At 40.0% G+C, this 25,499-nt stretch overlaps 1 protein-coding gene and 2 non-coding genes across 3 annotated transcripts; 2 read left to right on the top strand and 1 right to left on the bottom strand.

Moving 5' to 3' along the window:
- Nucleotides 1–2,725: 2,725 nt before the first annotated feature.
- Nucleotides 2,726–2,811, top strand: LOC122657159. Its single transcript, XR_006332233.1, has one exon. It is a non-coding gene; the product is annotated as a small nucleolar RNA R44/J54/Z268 family (small nucleolar RNA).
- Nucleotides 2,812–3,002: 191 nt separating this feature from the next.
- Nucleotides 3,003–3,072, top strand: LOC122657154. The gene has a single exon (XR_006332230.1). It is a non-coding gene; the product is annotated as a small nucleolar RNA Z267 (small nucleolar RNA).
- A 19,341-nt stretch (nt 3,073–22,413) lies between these two features.
- LOC122655247 (GPI-anchored protein LLG1-like) lies at nt 22,414–24,477 on the bottom strand. Its single transcript, XM_043849456.1, has 3 exons — nt 24,396–24,477; nt 23,111–23,167; nt 22,414–22,787 (listed from the first exon to the last, which is right to left on the bottom strand). The coding sequence occupies exons 1-3, from the start codon at nt 24,475–24,477 to the stop codon at nt 22,414–22,416; spliced, it is 513 nt and encodes a 170-aa protein (XP_043705391.1).
- Between the last annotated feature and the right edge of the window lie 1,022 nt (nt 24,478–25,499).

Genomic DNA, 25,499 nt, shown 5'->3' with positions numbered 1-25,499 from the left:
AGAAATGCCTAGAGTGGTATTTAGGGTTTTGCCACGATTTGCGTGCCATAAGATACCTAGGGTGGTATCTGATGGCAGTCTCGATTTGCGTGCCTAAAAAAAAAAATGCCTGAGTTGGTGTTTTTGGGTTCTACCTCGATGTGCATGCCAAAAGATACCTAGAGTGGCATCTGATGGCCTTGTCTTGATTTGCATGCCTAGAAATGCCTAGAGTGGTATTGAGGTTTTGCCTCGATTTGCATGCCTAAAAATGGCTAGAGGTGTTTTAGGGTTTTGCCACGCTTTACGTTCCAAAAGATACCCAGGGTGGTTTCTGATGGACTTGTCTTGATTCGCATGCCTCAAAATGCCTAAGTTGGTGTTTTAGGGTTCTGCCTTGATTTGCATGTCAAAAGATACCTAGGGTGGTATTTTAAGGTTTCACCTCCATTTGCGTGCCTAAAAATGCCTAAGTTGGAATTTTAGGCTTCACCTCGATTTGTATGCCTGAAAATACCTAGAGTGCTATTTCAGGGTTTTGCCTCGATTTGTGTCCAAAAATGTCGAGCGGTATTTTAGGAGTTTGCCTCGATGTGCGCGCCTAGAAATGCCTAGAGTGGTATTTTAGGGTTTTGCCATGATTTGCGTGCCAAAAGATACATAGGGTGGTATCTGATGGCCTTGTCTCGATTTACATGCCAAAAGATACCTAGGGTGGTATCTGATGGACTTGTCTCGATTCGTGTGCCTAGAAATGCCTAGAGTAGTATTTATGGTTTTGCTCCGATTTGCGTGCCTAAAAATGCCTAAAGTTGCATTTTAGGATTTTGTCTCGATTTACGTGTTCAAAATAACTAGTGATATTTTAGGGGTTCATCTCGAGTTGCGTGCCAAAAGATACACAGAGTGGTATTTGATGGCCTTGTCTCAATTTGTGTGCCTAAAAGACCTAAGTTGGTGTTTTTAGGTTGTACCTCGATTTACGTGCCTAGAAATGCCTAGAGTGACATTTTTAGGATTTTGCATCGATTTGCATGTCAAAAGATACCTAGGATGGCATTTGATGGCCTTGCCTCGATTCGTGTGCCTAGAAATGATGAGTGATATTTTAAGGTGCCACCTTGATTTGCGTGCCTAGAAATGCCTAAGTTGGTATTAGGGGTTTGCCTTGATTTGTGTGCTTGAAAATGCCTAGAGTGGTATTTTAGGGTTTCGCCTCTATTCGTGTGCCTAAAATGACCAGTGTGGTATTTTGGGGTTTGCTTCGAGTTGCGTGCAAAAATATACACAGGTTGGTATATTATGACCTTGTCTCGATTCACATACCTAAAAATGCCTAGAGTGGTATTTTAGGGTTTCGCTTCTATCTGCGTGTCAAAAGATACCTAAAGTGGTATCTAATGGCCCGCGTCGATTTGTGTACCTTAGGGGTTCATGATAGTAATTAATGATCCTACTTTGATATCTAGCAATACTACATTTGAAATGACTAAATAAAATACAAATATTAAAGATAGGATAAGTGTGCTTACCTTCTACGACTGCCCCCAGGTGGCGCAATAGATGTGTCGAGCGGTGTCCCTCAAAGTCGTCCCAGATGGGTACCAGCCCGCCCGATCGTCCGTATCGGTCGTACCCAACAAAGGACCGTGCGAAGATTGGCGAAGACGTCTGCGGAGAGCCATGGAGTAGTCTCGCTCGAAAATAGGAAGAAAACAAGAAACTGGTAAGAGTCTGGTAACGAAACAGGGTAAGGAACATGAGGGGAGGCCCCTTTTATTTATAAACTGACATAGCCGTGACCACGGCACCGTGGAGGACTCCCTATAGAGCCATGGTCATAGCCACGGTGCCGTGGGTATGGCGCCGTGGCAAGGCTCTGCCACCCACCCCACGGCGCCGTGGTGACCCACACACTGCGCCGTAGTCCAAAAAAAAAAAAAAGACAGCCCTATTTTGTGGTTTATTAAGCCCAAACAAGAATGGTTGCTTTGCCGGTTGGCCCTACTCTGCCTCGTTGGATTGATCCTAGGTTCCATTGATATAAGAAGTAATTCATAAAACCTCCTCAAACCCTAGTTTTAACCTAACATCCTTGGTCGTGCATCCCTTTCTTTGTATGCTCTTGTGTTCTTAATTTGCTTGTTTTCCTCTCTAATTGCAAAAGAATTTTGGCGAAGTCTCTCTTTGATTTATGCAGGTCGAAGCGTAGACTATTTGTTGTTGCAAGGGTTTGTTTTTATATTTTTTCCTCGAATCTGAATTTTTTCTTTTTGAAAGTAATTTCTTTGTTTCGAAGGCCCTTATGGCAATGTAGAACTGGCATTCGTTTGTTTGATGCACATGTTTTATTCTCCTCTGTTACTGTAGATTTATTTTTTTGGTACTGTCAATTTGATGCAGAGCCGATGATGGATTAAAAGTAGTATGAGGATTCAATGAAGAAGAAACTTATCCGAGGCAATTGCGCAATCAAATCTCATATCTTTAGGCTTATATTCACTTCTTTCTGTTGCATGCCAAATTGTTGCTTTATTTTGATTCCCCTTTTTTTATGTTCTTGCTTTCTGATTGAGCAAAGTTAAAATCTGCTTTGACAAATAGGAAGTTCTTGAATTGGGAGATCGTTTCGTGATTTGGTCAATTCTTGTTTCTCATTGCTTATTGAGTGATCGTTATTCTGTTTGTCATGCTTTGGCATTAGGTTTTCATGGTAAATGAAAATAGGAGTAAATAGGAAGAAATAAGTGCAGGTGATGATAAAACAGACAGGGACATCTGCACTCCTCTGGAGGATGTTGACTTTTGTCTTGGGAATCTCTCTGATGCACGCACGGTCTTAGTAACTATTTTTTACTGTTTCATGTTCTTGCGAACTGCTAATTTGCAACTCTGTGAGCTAATGCTCATATCATCATTTAGTCTATCCATTTTCTGCTTTTTTTTTCTAATCTTTTTTATGGGTCTTTTTGTGTGTTTTTGGGGGGGGGGGGGGGCAACCACATTGTATCATCTTTATTTCTTGAGTGCCTGTGATGGTTTTAAATATACTTTGAGGAAATACCATGAAAAGAATTTAATCTGAGGCACTTAATTTTGTATATCTTACCTTCCCAGTAGCTCTTTAATTATTTTTTCATAAATTTTTTCTCAACAAATTGATTGTTCTTTTGATCTGTAAGTTTTTAATTAATTTTGTTAATGTATTTTGTATGTGATGTGAGGACTGGATATACAGGGATATTTGACTCCATTGAAGTATGATGCCTTGTCTTTGTGAATCTCTATTATGCATAAAATGATGAAAACATATGGGAATTTATGCGTTAATCCAACTCCCCCACCTTTCCCCCCTTCTCAAGTTATAATCACTTTCCAATCTGCTGCACATGAATCTATCTGATCACAGTTAATCTTAAATAGAATGATTTTGTCTTCCCCATTTAGTTCATGCCATTGTCTTTCACTTTTCTTTTTCCTGATTTATTTCTATTTTTTTGAAGAACATGATCTTGTATTTGCAAAATAGCCAATGATGCATTATATGCACGTGTTATCAGAATAAAGATATGATGATGAAACATAATTGTCACTACTGCTGAGGCCCATCTCTTCCAGTGGATACCATAAACCATTTCTTGGGACATCTAGATGATATTTTCTTGGTTATCTGACTTGGTTTTGAATTCAAAATTTGAGTAATGTTTAATTTGCAATGTTGGGAGGCTTCTCTGCTTCATATTTTCTTTATGGTTTATGATCTCATATCGTTACCATTGCTTGGTTTGAATTATCCCACTGGAAGCTGAATTTATAGCCTGATGATTGTTTTCCAAGAACGGAGATTTGAGGGGGTGTGCTCTTGTTGTAGCCTGGCTGAGATTTCTGTTGGGCTCCAAAAGCTAACCCATATGTAAAAATTGTTCTATGTTATGATGAAGGCTTTCAGGATATGACCTTTTAACACAGTTATACTCTTATTACTATATTTGCCTTTCCTTTAGAGTTTTCTATAAAAAAAGAAGGGTTCTTTGAAGCTGTTTATAATGATGATGAGTATTTGGGCTGCTTTGCTAATTCGATTTTGTGACAAAACCAGAGGTAATCCTCCTCCCCCCCCCCCCCCAAGATTGTGCAAACCCTGTCTGCTGCCAAAATTCAGATGATCTCTTCTAAGGAGTCAGAATTAACGACTCTGGGAATCCATGTATTGTTGGTTGAATTCAAATTGGATCATCTGCTGGTGCCTTAGATCAGATACCTTCCGATATCTAACTTCAAATTCTCAAATTCATGGAAATTGCTTCTTTTCGATAATCTTCTTTGGATTTTCTTCCTTCAGAATTGATCGGAATCCTGTGATACGATTGTGTTCCCTGAAATGCATTTGAGATCCAGCTATGAGCTACCCCTTAAATCACTAACTATGTAGTTCTCTCGATCTACCTCTCTTCCTTGTTTGCCTGCTGTTGCTACTCTCTTTTCCATTTGATAAGTTCATCATCCACCTTGCTATGTATGTTTCAAATACCGTTTACTGTTCCCCTCTATAGGTCCTTTTCTCAATCTATCTCCGCAACTCTCAATTTCCATATTTATACTCCAATTAAGTCAAAGGCCGTTCAGACCCTTGGTTCAGATCCTAATCTGATCCTGCCCTTCTCGTCCATCTCTGATTTCCTCACACAAATATTGGTCTGTCACTCGCCTAATGTTCCACCTGTAAGTTGCATTCAACAAAATGTCTACTGATAGACTAATGTAAAATTGTAACACAATAGAATATTTGGATCGTTGCTTTGCCCATCTTCTATTATTTTGCAAGTCCCAACAGTGACCAAATAAGACAATCATAAGCTACATTGTTTATTACACTCTCAAATCATTCAATGTAAGAAAATTAGAAGAATATGAATTTTCAGCCACGAGGTCTTAATTTGTGCATTTGAATGGGTCAAAACATGAATGGGTCAAAACAACTTCCTTTCCTTCATACACCAAAGAGTAGGTATTTTTATACTCACCTCTAAGTTGTAGTTGTGCCCAAATTTCCAATGATGATTAAGAATAATATGTTTAACATCCATGGTATATAGTATTTTTATCGGCTCCATTTCCTGCATGATCCATTTTCTCAAGTTCCTCTAATAGATGGTGTGGACACTATCTAGGCAGTGTGTTTCGGTAGGTGTAGGGTGGTCATTATCCTCCCTCTTTATTAGAGGAACTAGGGGAAATGGACTGCCCGGGAAATGGAGCAGATAAAGGTCCGCAACACATTAACACCAAATTTTGTCAAAGTAGAAGCAATTGATAGTGATAACAAACAACGTTTCGAAATGGGGACCTTGATATCTTGTGTCAACGATGTCATCTTGTAGGGTGCATGATGTTCTTTCATCTCTATTTGCAACTTACACCACCTCTTCAGAAACGCCATTTTCACAACTTCCATAGTTAACAAGTTGGCATACCTTCTAGTGTGAGGAAAAATTTTCTCATAATGAGCAACTCGCCACTATTGGCCTGTAACACATGCTCAACTAATATTCCCTTGCTAGATGGGTGATTTTTCACATTATGACAATTCCTGGAAAGATGGCCTAGCTCCGCTTTGGAAAGGTGGTTTTTCTGCAGTTGATGTTGGTGTTCTAGTGCTATCAACTTTGGTGGTATTGGTTGCACCATGAGCTAGTTGAATGGAAGAAGACTAGGGTTGTTGTTGATCGGAATGCGAACACTCCACCTTTTGTGCTATCTTATGTGTGTCCCCTAAATCATAAATGTCAAGGACTTCTAGGATATCTTGGATGTAGGGTTGATGGCCTCCCAAATATTTGTTCATGAGGATCTCCTCTGAATCTCGTATGTTGTTCTGAATCACCAAATCATTGAACTCTCTAATGTACTGATCCGTTGTTTGAGTTTCTTGTTTCTAGTGTTGGTATCTTTGGTAACTATTGGGAAGGAAATTTTAGTGAATTTTCTCCGTCTTTCACTATTGAGAGATAGGTTAAAACCTGGAGTTGCTGTGAGTTTGCTTTTTACGTCTCTACAATGTTACAGTCTTACCATAAAGCCTCATGGCAACAATGCCAAGACATTGGTTCTTAGGAACTTCCTTAGTTCCTTGTATTCAAAAACTTCATTAACACAGGTTAGCTAATCAAGAATTTCATTAGGAGAATGTGTTATGTGCCTAATGGGGCCCACTATAGTGTATGGGCACTAGATTGGGCCAGCCTAGTATGGGATAGGTTAAAGGGCTTGATTTAACGCGTTCCATCAGCTTCGGAGCTTTTGGCGTATTGATCAAGTACCTAAAATTTGGTATCAGAGCCAGGCACCAGGTCAAGGGTTCGAGTCACGGAAAGGGCTACCTAGGAGAAGGGCTACCTGGAGTAGAGTGAAAGTCGTTAAGAAAGGGCTACCTGCCGTCAGGCAAAAAAAACCTTGGAGCAGAGTGAAGCCGCTTGAAAAGGGCTACCTACCGCCAGAGTGAAAGCTACCTAGAGTGAGAGCCGCCGAGGACGACGGCTGCGGAAGCGTGGTGGTCTGTTATGTGCCTAATGGGGCCCACTATAGTGTATGGGCACTAGATTGGGCCAGCCTAGTATGGGATAGGTTAAAGGGCTTGATTTAACGCGTTCCATCAGCTTCGGAGCTTTTGGCGTATTGGTCAAGTACCTAACATTTGGTATCAGAGCCAGGCACCAGGTCAAGGGTTCGAGTCACGGAAAGGGCTACCTAGGAGAAGGGCTACCTGGAGTAGAGTGAAAGCCGTTAAGAAAGGGCTACCTGCCGCCAGGCAAAAAAACCTTGGAGCAGAGTGAAGCCGCTTGAAAAGGGCTACCTACCGCCAGAGTGAAAGCTACCTAGAGTGAGAGTCTCCGAGGACGACGGCTGCGGAAGCGTGGTGGTCTGTTATGTGCCTAATGGGGCCCACTATAGTGTATGGGCACTAGATTGGGCCAGCCTAGTATGGGATAGGTTAAAGGGCTTGATTTAACGCGTTCCATCAACTTCGGAGCTTTTGGCGTATTGGTCAAGTACCTAACAGAATGTACCGATAAATTATGGAATATTGTGATAAACATTTTTATCTTAATCTGATTCTTGCCAATCATTAGATATAGATCAATTGTTGTGAGTCCTCCTCTGTCGAATAGACTGTACATCCTCCGAGGAAGAAGGACCTTTGGTTGACTCCTCCATTGAACTCAAACAACGTACGTTGTTTGCATTCTCTCCATTTCAAGAATCATCTCGGCAATACATTTGCCGAAGTTGCAAATTCTCTTCTCTTGCATTGACGTCCTCCATGGAAAATATATAAGTATCTCTTTGCCTGAGCGTCATCACAACTCTAACTCTCTTCAAAAGCTCTGATACTACATGATGCAGCCTCGTAGAAGCTATAGATCAAGAGAGTCAATAACACAATCTTCTCAATGTGCAACCAACCAAACGAACACAAGAATTAAGAAATCGTAAGGGAAAATTACATTTCTTCTAGATTGTAGTGAAACTCTTCAAGGTTCCAAGTTCAGAATGAGCTAAATTCAATATTCTATTCATGACTTTATTGTCTTGACAAGCTACATTTAAATAGAAAAAGAAAACCCTTGAGATTCAAAATCTCAAGCCTCTACCGCTAATAATCCTATGCCTGAGATTGAGCAAAGTTGACAAGAAAAATGCAAAAACCCTAGTTAGATAACCCTAGCCGAATTTGTGTTCCGTGACACATAGAGCTAAAATAAAAATAAGGGGAGGACCCCAAAACCGTCCCCTCATGGCTGGCTGTAGCTGGTGGCCTCATCTCCCTTGCTCCTCAAGTTATTATCCTTCCAAAAATCAAGACACAAGATTTTCTTAGTTGGTAATCCTCAATTAGGATAGATCACATTCCAAATACAGGCAAGGGAAATGTTATTGTTTCCATAGCTCAATAATCTTCATATATTCACCCAATTCTTCATGCTTGCTAGCAAAGACATACTAAAATGAATGATGGAAGAATTCAAAAAAAGCTGAGGTAGTAATCTCCATAGTCAAGCAAAAACAATACTTGAAGATTATGTGAAATCGGTTAGGGGCTTCTAGAAGGTTGATGAGCCAGCCTATTGATGGTGCCAACCAGCCCATGGACTGCATATCCATGCGTAGGCTGGTTGGACCGGCCTGCTTGGCTGCTCTCTTGGTCTTGATGCGGGCTTATCTCCTAAGAACCATAGCATGAGAGTTTTGGACCTCAATAGTTTTTAGGGTTATGAGGTTTGGGCCACCTGCATCAGAGGTAAAACCATGAGGGTGATGTTGCCATGATATTTGCTAAATTTCATGACAAATATGTGGTGGGAGGATAACATAGAGTAATTTAGTATTCTAAGAAAGTGAGTAATGAGTGAAAATCAACATTGTGGATTGCTCTTGCCAAGTAAACCGCCAGATGATTAATTATTCTTGTTGCGTCAAGAACTGGGGTGGTTGACCTCTGTAGGTCGGTCTTGCATAGAAAGTATTTAGCACGAGAGTTATCGGGCTGAGCCGGCAGAGGACACTTCGATGCCTAAGTCAATCTTCTTAGCAATAGATAATTGAGAGTGAATTTAGATTGTGAATAATGGAGGTTACCCAGATATTTTTAGGTCTCACAAGGAGAGTCTTGATGGCAATTGGAGTGTCCCTACTGATGAAGAGTTCTAGACGTAATCTAAGGCTGCGTGGAGCCTTTATCGGTCATTGGGTAAGAACCCTATACGTTACGCCACCATGGCGAAGTTATAGGCTGTGAGTTACGGAGCCGTTAGGCACCATTCTCGGGATATACGTGGGTGGTTGGTGGAGTCAACCTTGCTTATGGCTGGTCTGGACTGTATTGTTCTTGTCCGTGCCAACCATTTAGACTCGGATCGCCTTCATTGTTGGTGTAGATGGATCCCCTCGGTCAAACATATAGGGTCTCGTTCCCTAACGGTTGATTGTCGAGTAACTCGTGGGGCTCGGTCTATATCTGTTTGTGCCCTGGATAGACCCATATTAGTATGGACCTGGTCCTTGATTCATTCAATGTTCGGGCTTGACCCCTAAGGTTGGCTCAGCATGCCACATGTCAGCCCCGGATTGGTTTACTGATTATTGACTCATCAATTCTCACCACCAAATCTGTTATATAGTTAATCCATAGGGACTCATGAGTCATGACTCATCCTTCTGGTTTTAAGTTGCCACATCAGCTGCCATGTGGCATAACTAGATGGGATACTGTTCTAATCCAAGAAAATTTACTCTTATGAATATGAAAGGTTCCAAGTTTCAAAACTTCAGTCCATTATAACAATAAACCAATTACGTTTGCTCCACGACATTACTAGAGATCTAGAGGAGGGTAGAGGCCATTAATGTGGACCTCTCTAGTGAGTCTCTTGTGTAAGGGTATTTATGTAATATCCCTTTATATGTTCTAATATAATCCTACTTGTATTAATGCCCAGGCTGTGAGGGGCAATCTAGTAATTAGCCCATCTGACCTAAACCCTAGTTTTCCTATATATACTAGCTGGAGGCAGCAGTCTGGGTATTCCAAACTAGATACTCAGGGTGTAATGCTTTAAACAACCTTGTGCTTAAAACCCAACCCTAACAATCTTAAAGCATTAGAGTTTGTGTGATCGACCTTGGAGATTGGAATCACCGTGGCGGTTCTTATACGATCAACTTTGGAGATCAGATTTGGGGCCGCTCATCGTTCAAGTCTGCAGGATTTATTCCTCTTTATCCAGAAGCTTTGGTAACCAAAAGTTTTCTGGTTGTTCGTTTGTTTTTTGTTTTGAAAAAAAAAAAAAACAACTAAAGTGTGGCGGGCTCCACCCACAAAGAAGAACTTCTCACCTCTGATAGCAATCGTCGTTGCCAACTACGGCGGCTCTATAGCGCTGTCATCAGCCGTGTTGCAGAGAGGAATCCCTCTTTTGGCCGAAAGCCTTCTTTGTCCAAACCTTTGTCAAGAGAAATTACTCTTTTGACCGTAAGGTTTTTTCAAACCTTCTCTTGATTTGACAGTTTGATTGAAAAACAAAAAAGAAAAAATATTGTTGATTTGATCAAAAAGAAGAGAGAGAAAGGGATTTGACATTTTGATTGAAAAAAAAAATAAAAAGTATTGTTGATTTGATCAAAAAGAAGAGAGAGAAAGGAACTTTTGCAGAATACGAATTTTGCAAAAATTCGTTGGCAGAAAATTTGCTATTTTCTATTTCCTTTGATTTGACCATTGAAAAAAAAAAAACAAAGGAAAGGTAGAAAAAGACAAAACAAAAGTCGAAGTTAAAAGAACTTGTGAGAATCTTATTTCCTCTTGATTTCGGGTACAAAATCAAATCGGATCTACACCATTAGAGTCGGCACCAACGCCGACGTCGTCGCACTATCGCGATCTTTTCTTTCGTCTCAATCCGATCGGGTTCTCCATCTCGGTGTGATTGTTCTTTGAAGTATTTATTTTTATTTAAGTTTTTACTTGGACATATAAACAAATCACTTAACAATGGAGAAACATGCTGTTCCAATTGAGATGATCAAATTGGAAAGCTTTAGTGGCTCTGAGTTCAGTTCTTGGAAAAGGAGGACTCGGTTTGGACTGAAGTACCTCAATATTTTCTACATCGTAGTAAATAAATTTTCGATTGTACGGACCTAATCAAGCCCAATGGATAAGTGACGAAGACTTTTGCAAAGACTACCTATTGAATCGCTGTTAGATAGGTGGCAGAGACCTATAGTAAATATGAGACTGCAAAAGAGATTTGGGAAAACCTAGAAGCCCAATTCAAAAAGGAGGAGGACCTATCAAAAACTCACTTGGTTGACAAGTTTATGGACTTCAAGTTTCAAGAAGATAAGGAGATACTTCCACAAGTAACAGACTTTGAGAACTTGAGAACAAAATTGAACCAAGAAAACATCTCCGTTGTTGATGCATTCTTAGTGGGTGTAATTATCTTTAAGTTACCCTCTACTTGACATTCCTTTAAAACTGAGATGCACAGAAAGAAAACACAAGTGGGGCTGGATGATCTCAAATGGTTCATTAGAATCGAAGATGAGAACAGAGCCAGGAATAACTTGGAGATGGTGAAACAACAACAGGCATCTGCCAATTTGGTTTCACAACCCAAGAAATATCCTAGGCAGTCTAAGCCACCTAAGAAAGAACCCCAACAGTTGGAGGCCAAAAAGACTAATTTTAAAAAGAGGGGCAAGTGCCGCAACTGTGGAAAGTGGGGTCACTATGCATCTGAGTGTAGGGGTCCTAAGAAAGGGAACACTGACACACCACAGAAGGAAGTTCACATGCTGGTGGACAAGACTGAGCCTACTAACTTTGTTGCCATGATTGGCAAGGGTAAGGGGTTGGCCAGTACATCTTCAGATTGGTGGTTAGACTCTGGAGCGACTTGTCATGTTTGCAATAGCAAGGACCTGCTCACTGATGTTGTTCAAGTAGCAGAGACTGTCACTGTTGCAAATGGAGACGTCGTGGAAGTGGCTCAACAAGGGACAACGAACCTGGTTTTATCATCAGGTAAAATATTAACTTTGAAAAATGTTAAAATCTTTCCTGGTTTTGAAAAGAATTTAATTTCCATTGGAATTTTGCTTGATGCTGGCATGTCTATTATTTTTAGTAGTGGTAGAGTAACATTGTCTGTTAACTCCTTCTATTTTGGATGTGCTTATAATTTGAATGGTATGTTTAGGTTGAGTTTAGCTAATGAGACAATAAACCAGGTTAACCATAATTCACTTGATCCCAAAATACTTCATTGTAGGTTAGGACATGTGAACTATAGGAAAATGCTCAAACTAGCTAAAACTCATAATTTACCATTAGACACTACAATTAGATTTAACAGATGTGAAGTGTGTGCTCAAACTAAAATAACTAGAAAACCGTTCAGACCGGTTTCTAGGAGCACTCAACTTCTTGAACTTATACATTCTGACATTTGTGACTTTAAAAGCTACACAACTAGAGGAGGTCGAAAGTATTTGATAACATTTATAGACGATTTTTCTAGATATTGTCATTTATACCTGTTAAAATCTAAAGATTAAGCTTTTGAAAAATTTAAAATTTTCAAGAATAGGGTAGAAAATCAGTTGAACTTGAAAATTAAAAGATTTAGAAGTGATAGGGGAGGAGAATACAAATTGACAGAGTTCAAGAAATTCTGTGCCTCTGCAGGCATAATCCTTGAAACTACTGCTCCTTACTCACCTCAATCAAATGGCATAGCTGAAAGAAAGAACAGGACGTTAACAGAGATGTTAAACTCCATGTTATTGACAACTGGCATGCCCTCTTGCTATTGGGGAGAAGCAGTGTTGACTGCAAATCACATTCTAAATAGACTACCACATTCAAAACTGACTTCTACACCTTATGAACTATGGCATAATCATCCCTGTAGATATGACACTCTTAAGGTTTGGGGCTGTATAGCTTATGTTAGGATACAAGACCCTAGGAGACCTAAGGTGGGAACTAGAACAAACACTTGTGTATATCTAGGTTGTGTAGAAGACAGTGCTGCAGACCGATTTTTGGATCTATCAACCAATGTGGTGATAGAATCTAGGGATGCTATATTCTTTGAGGATAAATTCCTTAGAGATAAAGGCCTGACCTTGCCTGGTTTGACTGAAGTGGTTACAGAATCACCTTTGGAATCTGAACCAATTGTTTCTGACACTACTCCCACAATGCTCCTTGAATCAGAATCTAGAAGAGTATCTACTAGAGATCGAGTACCCAAGAATTTTGGTGAGGATTTTGTGACCTACCATTTAGAGGCTGATCCATCCACCTATAAGGAAGTGATGAGATCTAGGGACTCCCTGTTATGGAAAGAAGCCATTGATGAGGAAATGAGCTCTTTAATGCGAATGAGACCTCGACACCTTGTTGATCCGCCTAGAGGGGCCAAGACAATAGGATGTAAGTGGGTTCAAGAAGAAACTTAATCCGAATGGGTCTATAGCCAGGTATAAAGCACGATTAGTAGCTAAAGGCTATAAACAGTGAGAGGGATAGATTATTTTGACATCTACTCCCCGGTCTGCCATTTGGCAACAATAAGGATTCTTCTTGCCATAGCATCTATTGAGCACTATGTTGTGCATCAAATGGATGTAAAACGGCTTTCCTTAATGGAGACCTAACGAAGAAATCTACATGAACCAACCTGAAGGGTTTGTCATGGAAGGTTCTCAAAAAAGAGTTTGTAAATTAAACAAATCTCTCTATGGTCTTAAACAAGCACCTAAATTGTGGCATGAGAAGTTTGACAAGACAGTAAAGAGCTTTGGTTTTCAAACCAGCAACTCGGATAAGTGCTTTTATTTTTTGTCTGAGTCAAACAAGGTCGCGATTATTTGCTTGTATGTAGACGACATGTTGATTCTAGGTTCTGATCTCTCTATAGTGAGTGACATTAAAGAAACCTTGTCCAAAGAATTCGACATGAAAGATCTTGGTGTGGTAGACACCATTCTTGGAATGAGAGTAAGCTTCAGTGAGCAAGGGATCACCCTTAGTCAGACTCATTACATTGAGAAGCTACTTTCTAGTTGGGGATACAGTGATTGTAAACCGATTGAGACACCCTATGACTACAACAAACAGTTGAAACCTAACACAAGTGACACCATGAATCAGTTAGATTATTCTAAACTGATTGGTAGTCTCATGTATGCAATGAGTTGCACTAGGCCAGACATAGCCTTTACGGTAGGCATGCTGAGTCGTTTCACTAGTAATCCTGGAAAAGAGCATTGGGATGCCCTATCGAGGCTGATGAGATACCTTAAGGGTACTCAAGGTTATGCTTTATGTTATAATGGACATCCTCCAACTTTGGAAGGATATTCTGATGCATCTTGGTGCTCAGATTTGGGAGACAGCAGATCCACCAGTGGTTATGTATTTACACTAGGAGGAGCAGATGTAACATGAAAATCCAAAAGACAGACTAGTATTGCTCTGTCATCTATGGAATCGGAACTTTATGCTCTAGCTTCATGAGATGAAGCAGAGTGGATAAAGGATCCGATCATGGATATTCCATTGAGGAGTTTTAAGTTAAACTCTATATCTATATTCTGTGATAATTAAGCAACCAAGACGATTGTGAATAACTCACTCTTTAATGGTAAGAGGAGACACATCAGGCTGAAACAGGCTATGCTGAATTATAGAACAGAACAAGGGATTATCACTTTGATTGATGTGAGATCGAAGGATAATACGGCAGATGCCCTTACAAAGGGATTGAACAAAGATCGAACATTCAAAACTACAGGGGAGATGGGGTTAAAGACCATTTATAATGGTCTTTAACCTAACCCAATATTATTTTGAATTATTCGAATCTCATCTAGCCTTGGTAAGCATTCGGGACAGTTTACATGTTTCAGATAACTTAGTTAGGTTACTAAGTATGGGGGTTTGTGAAACCATTCCAAACTTGATGGTGTAGCAAATTTTCATGTGAAGTCTCCTTACTTTGTTATTCCACAAAGGAATATGAAAAAATGTCTGATATGTTTCAATGATATTGTGCTATTCTTTATGTCATTCCAAATTTGATGACATGTCTTTCATAGTATGGTGTACCATTCCAAATTTGATGATACAACATAAATCTATGACTGATATGACGAATACAGTATTCCAAATGGAAACATGATATGGTCCTTATGATAGAGACTATATAGGATCGAGTTCTTGTAAAGAAACTTGATGATGATACTTATTGTTTTTTGATTTACCTTCAGCCATATATGAAATGTACTAAGTTCTTATTGTTGAACTAGATACTATTGTGCAAATGATTGAATTCATAATATCTTATGAAATTCATATTTGATAAATTACAGAGAATGGCGAAGATGGAGGAGAACGGTTGAATCTGGATCTCGATGAGGATGACTTACTTGATGAGTAAAGTCACATGGATTGCAAGGACTTTTCCTTTTGATTATTTCTTTTGGTTTAGCCACTTGCATGTGGAACTTTGGATTTATTGTTGGGTTTAGTTTTGATCTAAAACCCTAGTTTTATTTCTTGAAGTTTACTTATTTCTTATTTGATTTATTGGATTATTGATATTCAATTTATATTGATTCAATTACTGATTGAACAATGGTTCCTATACATGTGTAATGGATATATGTAGAACATAGGAGGAGATTGTAAGGGTATTTATGTAATATCCCTTTATATGTTCTAATATAATCCTACTTGTATTAATGCCCAGGCTGTGAGGGGCAATCTAGTAATTAGCCCATCTGACCTAAACCCTAGTTTTCCTATATATACTAGCTGGAGGCAGCAGTCTGGGTATTCCAAACTAGATACTCAGGGTGTAATGCTTTAAGCAACCTTGTGCTTAAAACCCTAACCCTAACATCTTGTACTATGGTCCTGCACACAGCACAGCCCGCATTGCGCATTGTACAGTCAATTGCATAGCTGTATGACATAGTTGTTCCCCACACAACAAACCGAAGTTGGTTTGGGCAGTGCAGGTTGTCCACAATCCACTCATCTCCTCATTTAACTTTTTTTATTTTCTCCAACTCTTTGTACCTTTTAATTCTTATTAGTCTAAGTTTTCTTTTTGGGATCTTTAATTCTGGGTGAGATTATATCTTCCTTAAATCTATATAATTAAGAGTTGCTTTCCCTTCTAGTTTTGTATTAGACAGGTTCATCAACTGCTGATGGGCGGTGGTCCTATGGGTTGTAAGGTGGGCCGGATGGGTTGGTGGTATATACAGTGTGTACACAATATACTATGTAGGGCGGTATAAGGACAGGGAAGAGAGGTTGGCTTTTGGTTGTTATCATTTTTATAGAGATGTGTAGCAATTGCCTAAGACATGGATTTGCTTTTTGCTCACAATATGGAACTTTGGAGGAAAATGGCCGAAAGCCTTAGGGACAGTGAAGCAAAATGTGGAGAAATAGTGCAGATTCAATTCATTTTGACATTGTCAAGGAGACATGATGGACAGTGGAGGGGCTTTTGAGCCTTGTCTTAAGATTATGGGATTTTCATGTTTAATTTCCTTGGGACCAACTTTCCATGTTGGCATTTCTTCAAACAGTTTGTGGATCCATAATTGGAGATTAGCATGGAAACTTAAAATTAAATTCTTTAAGTCTTGGATGGACTTTGCTATTGAAATTTGCGTTTGGCACCTGAATAAACACCACAGACATAGTAAAACTGTAAAAGAGAGGCCACTGTGAAATATTTATGTCGGGTACAGAGTCTACAGACTACAGAGGCAGTTATAACTTATAAGAGCAAAGAAGCAAGGACAAGTATCAAGACTAAAGAAGAAATACCCATTATTATCCAGGTTTCAGGAATTTGCTAAGTTCATAAGCTGCCTTATTTAGAAATTGGTTAGCTACCTTTAGTTTTGTTCTAGGATTCTTCCTATTTTTGGGTCTTTGGTGATGTGTGGGAAGGATCTATGAGAAGCAATTGATTGTGATTTTGTACCCATCACCCACCCTCCATGAATAACAGCTCTAAGAGGCAATGACAATGAATTAATTAGCTTAGAAAACCCAACTGTTTCTTCCCAGCAAGTGAGCTATGATAACTGAAAGATTTGAATAATTCAAGAACAATTAACAATTTAACTAAGTGGGTTACTTGAAATCTTATTTAACAATAGTAGTAAATTTGAAATTCAGTAACATCAGGAGTAATTTATTAATAAAAACATTACTTATATACAAGTTAGAATTGGGGATTTGATGAAGAGTCATTAGCAACCATATGTTGGACTGTTTCTAAGTAATAGATTAAATAAAGGCCATGAATGAGAGGAAGAAGAGTTGTTGTGATCTTCACTTATCCGGGAGGGTTGAGCACTGAGCAGTCACAAGACTCACAACTCACAAGTCACTACCCAGTACCCACTAGCCGAAAGAGGAGTGTCGTAGCTCTAAAAGTTGCCAGGAAAAACGGAATCTTGAGTTCAAAAGGTCCCAACTTGGCAAGTTTAGTCTAAAGGCAACAGACTACCCAAATCCCGACACCTCTCTCTCTCTCTCAAACCCATTTAATATTTCACAAGCACTCTTTCACTATCCAGTCTGTATTCTCCAGAGGTCCATTAAATATTCACAACCTCACATCTCTCTTTGTTTGGGTTTTTTTTTTTTTTTTTTTTTTTTTTGGGGTAAAACTCTTCTCTTTCTCTCTCTGGTGAATCCTTAAAATCTTGGGCAGGGGTTGGTTTGCCACAAAGAATTTAATATGCTCCATGCATTTCATATCTGCTAAATTTAATATGAAAGTAAAACATGCGAACTCTTGATTATAAGTTTGCAAGAAGGCTAAAGCAATGGAAATAATGAAGGGGAATCTCTATTTTAATTTTGCAAGAAATCATCTAGAATTGAAGCATATGTAGACAACTCACATGGGAGCTGGCTTTCACAAGAAGCAACATTTAGGATAGGGGTGCAAATTTAGCCCTGACGGCCTGAGCCCACCCTGGCCTGAACAAGGCCTGGGTTGAGATACACTAATCCTAAGGGTGGGTCAAGGTTGAGAATTTCTGGTCTTGAGACAGGGCCAGATCAGATTTGGGTTAAGGCCTCAAACTGAGCCCGGTCCAACCCAACCCGACTCTAGCTTCTTTTTCGTGTTGTTTCTTTCTTTATTATTATTCTTCTTCTTCCCAGCTTGGCCAGCCCATGCATCTCCCTTCCCCACCATGGTCAGTGCCAATCAGGGTCAGCCCAACCCAACCCTGAGGGCGGGTCAGGATTGGGTTTTTCTGGCCCTAAGTCAGGGACAGGCCGGACCTGGGCCCAATTAAGGGGACTCAGGGTTGAGTTGAGATTTTAAAAGGTCCGGCCCAACCCGACCATTTTGCAGCCCTAAAAATCTAGGATATCGTAGGATTCAACATATACGGTTGGAGCCACTTGCATATTGGTTTTACAGAACCCAAAAGGGTGCAAATTAGACCTCCTACCCATCAATTTTTACACTGAACTCGTAAAAGACAGAGAAATTGATTGCAACAGTGAGCAACAAAGGGAGCCACTTCGTATGGGTTATGTGTTTCACAAAACCTGATTTTTTAAGGCAATGAAGCAAACAACTAACAGACTTCGTGTGAATTCAGAAGGTTTGGAGTTTGGACACCCAAATGACTGTCACAGTGAAGGCTCAACAGGCTATCGTGAATGTCACCGTGATAGGTGGGAATAAGGTCACAATGCCTGGTGTTACGATATTATTATTTATATTATTTTATTGAAAGAAAATGTTACCTGAGCGCGTGCAGTACATTTTCTAGCGTTCAGACACAAGGTCGCACCCTTGGAAAAATTCCACCATCCCATAGGCCGTGGTTATCATTTCGCCCGCCCCTTATCTCTGTATTAGGGCAATGCACTGCCTTTGTGCTATTTTTTTTTTTTTTATAACGACAGAGAATCAAGCCCAAAACATCAATAATTTATACTAAACCTGGGCTGGAATGGGGCTGGAATGAGTTTTAGTATAAATTATTGATGATTTTAGGATTTTTTATAAAGTTCATGTAAGATAAATTATTGATGTCAAAATGGTCCGTATCTTACATTTGCGGCGCTTTGTTTTTAATTGCGAAAATCAAAGATAGCCCGGGGAGTTTTTGGGGACAAAAAAAAAAAAAAAAATTCTTCTACAGTGCCTTGCAGTTTGGGCTTGAAAGCTCCCCACGTGAAGATGCGACATTAAACGAAGTTGAGTTCGAGAAGAAAAAAATAAAAAAACTGGGTTAATCGAACTTGCACCATTGGATGAGCATCTTCCATGTGTTGAATTCTTAGGCCCAAATTACAAGACATCGCAAGATAGAAGGAATTATAGAGGATTTTAATCTGAGTTTTTTCAAATTTTTGCACAACTGTCCAAAACCTATCTTTTTTTTTTTTTTTTTTAAAAGAAAAAGAAAAAAAAATGTATTATAAATTAAAAATGTCAACATTGTCCCGAGATATTATAAAGTTCATTTTTTCTCTCATTGCCCTACGAGCTAGATGTTGACCAGCCAAAACTAACTTAGAATCTTCCTTGGTACAAAAATGAATGTTGTCCAGAAAATTGTTAATTGCCAAGCCACACATTTGAGAAGGAACTGGAATGACTTCTTTTAACTCTCTATTCGCACACCAGATTTTCTTAACTTTTCATCCTTTTGAAGTAGCATAATCAAGACCCAAAGTTATGCCCTGTAGACCAGCCTCCAGTTGCGTACCTGTGTCCAAAAATCCTACACCTACCAAAATGAAAACACCTTCTAACAAAATGCTACAAGCCCAACCGGAAGTGTTTAAGATTGGGTTAGAAACTCCTGTGCAAATGAGGATAGGATACTTTAGAATTGGTAAATAGACATCGGCATTACAAGGAGAGCAGTTAATATGGTTTTGATAAGATAACAGAGAGAGAATGGGAGATAGGGTACGGGGATGTATTTTCAGATATGCAATCCACCGAATGTGGCTATTTTGACCACTGGATGGAGAGGACTTGTTGATTTAGACTGGAATACCCCCATGTATGTCTACATGCCTACAATACTCCAATCAATACTATGCACTCTCGCATGATCCTGGAATTTTCAAAATATCAAAATCTATGAATCCTCAAAGAATTCATAATCACTACAATATAAATACAATGGAGAAATGTTTCCTGTGGGGGATGTACTGCCCACGTCTAAACACAGAGGGGGCGAAATGACTGTACCGCTCATTGACCCCATGAAAGCGAAAATGACCCCTGCCTGATGCTAACATGCGTGCTCTCATTGGCCAGCACATGTGTCCTGGAGCCATGTCCCCCAACAGGAAAAAATGGGTATATTCAGTGCAAGAGGCTCCTACCATTGCGGGGCTTGGGGAGGGTCATAATGTACGCAACCTTACCCCCCACTTCGCGGAGAGGCTGGTTCTCGACTTGAATCCATGATCACTAGGTTGCAATGGAGCAACCTTATCGTTGAGCTGAAGTCTGCCCTTTGCTCACTCACAGGAAACACTTCATCACATACAATATATCTGCCACTTGATAAATTTTGTTTGAACTAAAATTTGACATGTGAGCAAGGTATCCTATGGTCTATCTGTCCCGAAATTTGGACCCCATCTAATTTACAATGTGATAGATTTTTAGGGTTGTTTAAGAAAGTCCATTTGGATTGAATTTCAACATTTAGGAGACCCGGGTTCCATCCACAAAATTTTTAGCAGAATCTGATGTATTGTGACAGATTTTTAAGGATAGTTGGGGAAAACATCCTAAACAATTGTGTAGGAAAATTGTCCCCCCCCCCCCCATTTTTTTTGGGAAAAAGATTTGTACAACGAACAGTCAGAAAATGAAATTGCACACCCCTCTCACATATCATGTGAGACGGTGATATGTCATAAATGTCCCTCTTTTTTATTTTTTTCAGATTCCAAAGGGACGGGATTCCCTTATTTGCTTGAAACTGCACTCGAGTAGTGTAGGGAACCCTCTCCCTTTTCTATTTTTTTTTTTTTTTTTTGGGTTTTCCCTTCGTGGTAACAAATACTGAGGCCATAACGATTTTGTACGTGTATAGCGTAAATGATATTACACACCAGACTACATAATATTGTTTTTTGTCATATTATTATAGGGGGAGGGTTCCCTGCAGCGCAAGTGCTATATGAGACATTTTATAGGGTTAGTGTTACAGTAATCTTAGTTTTATGAGGGGTGCTGACATGCAATTTTGAATTAAGTTGACATTATGCAAATCTTTTACCCATTATTATTATTTTATTATTATTTTTGGTAGAAAATAAAGCTATTCATTCATGTGCGCCCAACGCCAAACAAAGGAATAAAAAATACCTAAGACAGATAGAGAGCATGATAAACACAAGGTAAGGATATGTGGTATCCAAAACCAAGGAGTGGAAATTAACCCAGTCCCACATGCCATTGACTGGGTCATCCAGGCTAGGGGATGGTGTACAACCACTTCCCTAGAGGAAAGCTTTAGATATAGTTAAAAATAAGCGCATGCACATATGTGCCAAAAGAGGGGGCCCCAGATGTCCCGAGCAGACCAACGCCAAATTGTCTACGCATGCCGATACTCTACCACAGCCTACTTTCAAACAGACTTCCCGGATCAACAAAGGTCTGCTGGATCGATGAGTGAAGCTTGGATCGACTACAAAAGGGTCACCAGAAACGCTGCCACAGCCTACTCTCGAATAGAACTGCAAGGATCTGCTAGATCGGCGAGTGGAGCTTCGTCTGGCGACAGGAAAGGTAAGGTGAAGGTTGAACGGTGGTTGGAGCATCGGAGCCGACGATAATCACGGTGCCAGCAGTACTTGGAATGCCAACACTTGCAAAAATACAAACAAAGAGAAGGAAAAGACCACCCTTGTTTGGAAGCCCCTCGGTATGTTGGCTAAAAACCATAACCAGCCACAGAACCGAGGCTGGATAAGGTAGAACGGGGAGCTTTAGAGATGGTGAAACAGGGTGAAAAGCGGGACGGTGATGATCTGTGAAAGGGGGGGGGGGTGGGATCATCGTCATCGTTGGCATCGCCGGCATCGTTATCGGCGGTTCCAAGGTTCATGGTGGACGGAGTAGAGAAGGAGAGGAGAAGTATTACACGCACAAATGACGGGGAAAAAACTGGCAGAGAAGGGGTAGTTCGAGAAATCAGGAGAAACCAGATGAGACAGCCTGAGCTTAGGCGCGAGAGAGAAGAGGCAGCCGTTTCAGTCGCCACTGAACATATTAACCCATCTTATGCAAGCAGCACTCAATCGGCGGCGATGGGAGAGGGCAAACGCGCTTTCTTTTCTCTAGTTTTGCTTACGAACAACGAAGAATTTTACCCATTATTATATAATTGCCTGTTGTTAGGAGTGGTAACTTGTGACTCATAAATCTGGTAGATCTGGAACTAAAATCTTGTATAGCACTTTAATTATGACATTATGCTTTTATTTTCCTGATAAACAATACTACATGGGGATCACTTATACCTTAAATATGATATTTTCAAACAGAGCAGGTATGAGTAAGACATGGACCCATCAAGCCTTTTGACCTTGTCACTCCTAGGAGAGTTGAATTCATGATCTCTTAATTAGGTGTTTGGGAACCAATACATAATCAAATATATAAATTAAATCAAGGAATCAGTCATAATAGAAATGTTTAGACAAAAATTATAAGGAGAAAGAACACCACCCGGTCGCGTCCACTCCCTAGACAGTGGTATAGGAAATAACCGCCGCATCCCAGGTCATTTCTGGGATTCCAAAAGCCTGTACACAGCAGGGTTTCATAACATCTGAACAAGTAGTACTACTAGTGAAATCCCTGTTACAAGCACTGGAAAATGTAATGATACTGTCTTCCAATTCCAAGCTCCATTTGCTTTGACATTTTCAGCCGGTGGTGGTGCAAGATTGCATGTAAGCCCTTCCTTAGTGTCTTGGCACTCGCTAGAAAACAAACCAGGTGGGTATTTTCCATAAAGATTAATGTAACTGAACATGGTCGATGCACAATCGTTGGTTAAGTCATTCAACTCAGTTGCATAAGGGCAAGCTAATTCCTTAAAGGCTCCACAACAGAGCTTGGGTAGGTATTGTGGCCCTTTGCATTGGCTTGTAATTATTGTGTAGTTCAAAAACTCAAAGCTCACAGGGCAATCTGTGGATAGAGATAATAGAGTAAAACTTAGAATATGAAACACCAATTTGAAAAAGTTCTAATTAATAAGGTCAAGAAAAAACCCCTTTTATATACTAATTTCTAATCCTCCCAGATACAGACACCAAGATCAGATCAATCTATTTTTGGGACAAAAATACTCTCATTAATAATTAATTCAAATTAGGATGTGTTTGGTATGTATTCGGGGTCGATTTCGCATTCTTAGACGATACAAACAACTAAATCAGAAAAAAGATCGAAAAATTAAATAAAGAATAGATAAAAATTAGAGAGGAGAGGAAAAAGAAAGAGAAACTAACTCGTTTTCGCCTGAAGGAGGTTCCGGCCGGTGGATCTGTAAGATTCTAAGACATTCTCTGCAAAAATCGAATTGAAACCAAATGATCAGAAAACAGAGGATAAAGAAAAAATTAAACTTATTGAGAGAGTAATATTTATGTGGAGTTCTGAATCACCTGAAATGAAGCTTGAAGTGGTCACGGTCGTCGAGAAGAAGAAGAAGAAAAAGAAGAAGAAAAAAGACGGAAACAAGCAGCGATTCAATGGCATGGTTCTAGAGAGATCTTGGAATCGCTTTCCCCTTCCGATAGAGATCTCGATAAGCATTCACAGAGTGGGAGAAATAAGGTGATCGATGAACTGATGAGTGGGAAAGAAAGAAAATGGGAAGACTATCTTTACGCGTAATAACGCATATATCCTTTTGGTGGGATAACGGAAATTATTAAACTTATGGACAGCTGTGTCCTTATCAGACACAGAAATGATAATAATTGATTAAAGAGTTAATATGTTATTATATACATTAACTGCTTCTACAATAGGTTACACAATAAATGGTTCAGTTTAAGAGATCGGAATTGGTTCTCGGCTTCTATAAATTGGAATGAGCTATTTAATTTTGGACGGTGGGGTGGTTAGGGGAAGAAGAACGCTACCCGCTGCCGGCTGTGTTGCAGGGTTGTGTGGTCTTGCACCAGTGTGGGGACTGATGAGGGGACAAGCGACAGCATTGAGCAGGGGGATTTTTGGTTTTGTAGGTGGACAGGGGCGATCATTTTAGGGGTTTGTGGCTCGAGTAAGCTGCACGCAATCAGATAACGTTCTTTTTTTCTTAGAATAAGAAAATAAAAAGAAATATCGGAGACTCTATTAACTCTGGCTTTTATTTTTTGGTAAGAAAGATTTTATTAGGGATAATTACAAAGATCACAAATACATGGATCGGAAATAGGTCAAACCATAGTACACCTCATCGATAGAGCCCTCCTTGTCAGGGAGTCAGCTATGCTATTAATCACCTTTGGAACATAGTTAAAACGACAAGAAATAAAATAACTTGAGAGGCATATAATGTCCTCCAAACAGCCCTCAAATTGAGGGGTGAAGAAGTAATCCCTTTTTGTATATAGGAGATAACTTCTCTATTGTCAGACTCTAGAACCATCTTCTCAAATCCCTCTAATATAGCCTCCAACAGAGATGATCGAATGGCAAAGGCCTCCCCAGTTGTAACCTTAATAAAAGAAGATGAAATTGAAACAACATGTAGGAGACAACTGTTAGAGTCATGACAGATAATACCTAAACCACCATTCGATGAGTTTGGAATCATACTTGCAACGCAATTAATCTTGATCACATCCAGTGATGGAACACACCACATCGAAATAGAAGGCGATTCCAGGGAAATGGATTGGTGCCGTGAAACTTCTGCAGATTTGGCACTTTGGAATTCTTGGAATGCCGAGTAAGATAAATGTATTACCTCCTCTTGTGACCAATCTCGGCGACCAAATGTAGACACCTCATTTTGTCTTTCTCCCGGAGGTTTTCCGTAACGATGATGAGCACCCTCCAAGGCATAGAGCTGGTGTATTTGTGGATGTAGCGTCAGTGTGCACTGCCTAAATCCGTTTACCGATCATCGATTCCTCTTGTCGGTGCCCAAACTAGAGCCTCCAAGATCCCTTGGAAAGGCTAGCCCTGACCCAGACCCCTTGGAACAAGCTTGGTCCAGCACAGACCTTGACCCAAATAGCCCAATTCACTCCCATCGACACCGAAGCCTAGGTCGATACTCAGAGACCCCGAGTCGACATCGACCCCACCTTCCATCGACATCGATATATTCCAATTGATTGTTGGCCAGAACACCTCTACTGTCTAACTTGCCTCGACATTCAGACTTTTAACATTGACATCTGAGCCCTTTTCCTTGATGTCGAGTGCTGTTTATCGACAGCCACTCGATGTCGACTCGACCCCAGTTCACTATCGAATCTGTGCAAATCCGAGAAGCCAAAACTTGTCATGTTTAGCTTCGATTTCGATTCCTTTTGTGATCAATCCTATTTTTTGCATCTTTGATGTGTATATTGGCTTCCTTAGGCCCCAATAAACATTCCCTAAGGCAACAAACCACTTGCCCACACCCATTGGCCATAAACTTGACCAAACATTCACCGTCGATGTAAAGACAGCCCTTTTGAGGATCCAGATCAAACCAAGTATTCCTACACAAATTTGAGAGTACACACACCCCTCTACATCTATAAATATACCCCTCTCATGTTGAGGAGGGCCCCATAGTTCAGTTCTTGCTTGCCTCAATTCCATCCCCCACTCTTATGCCTTGAGTCTCTAGCTTTTGGCCCCTACTTGGCCTTAGCCTATTGCCTCCTTGCT

Source organism: Telopea speciosissima, chromosome 3 (assembly GCF_018873765.1).
Source record: "Telopea speciosissima isolate NSW1024214 ecotype Mountain lineage chromosome 3, Tspe_v1, whole genome shotgun sequence".
In the NCBI taxonomy this organism is placed as follows: Eukaryota; Viridiplantae; Streptophyta; class Magnoliopsida; order Proteales; family Proteaceae; genus Telopea; species Telopea speciosissima.
This window is presented reverse-complemented; position numbering and strand designations above follow the sequence as displayed.

Excerpts from the sequence above, each read along its gene's own strand:
- LOC122655247 (XM_043849456.1), bottom strand. The coding sequence starts at position 24,477 with ATGTGGTGTGTTCCATCACTGGATGTGATCAAGATTAATTGCGTTGCA. Across the intron at positions 23,168-24,395 it reads CTCATCGAATGGTGGTTTAG|AGAATGTCTTAGAATCTTAC; the intron begins GTATTATCTGTC and ends CGATTTTTGCAG. Across the intron at positions 22,788-23,110 it reads CCTCCTTCAGGCGAAAACGA|ATTGCCCTGTGAGCTTTGAG; the intron begins GTTAGTTTCTCT and ends CTCTATCCACAG.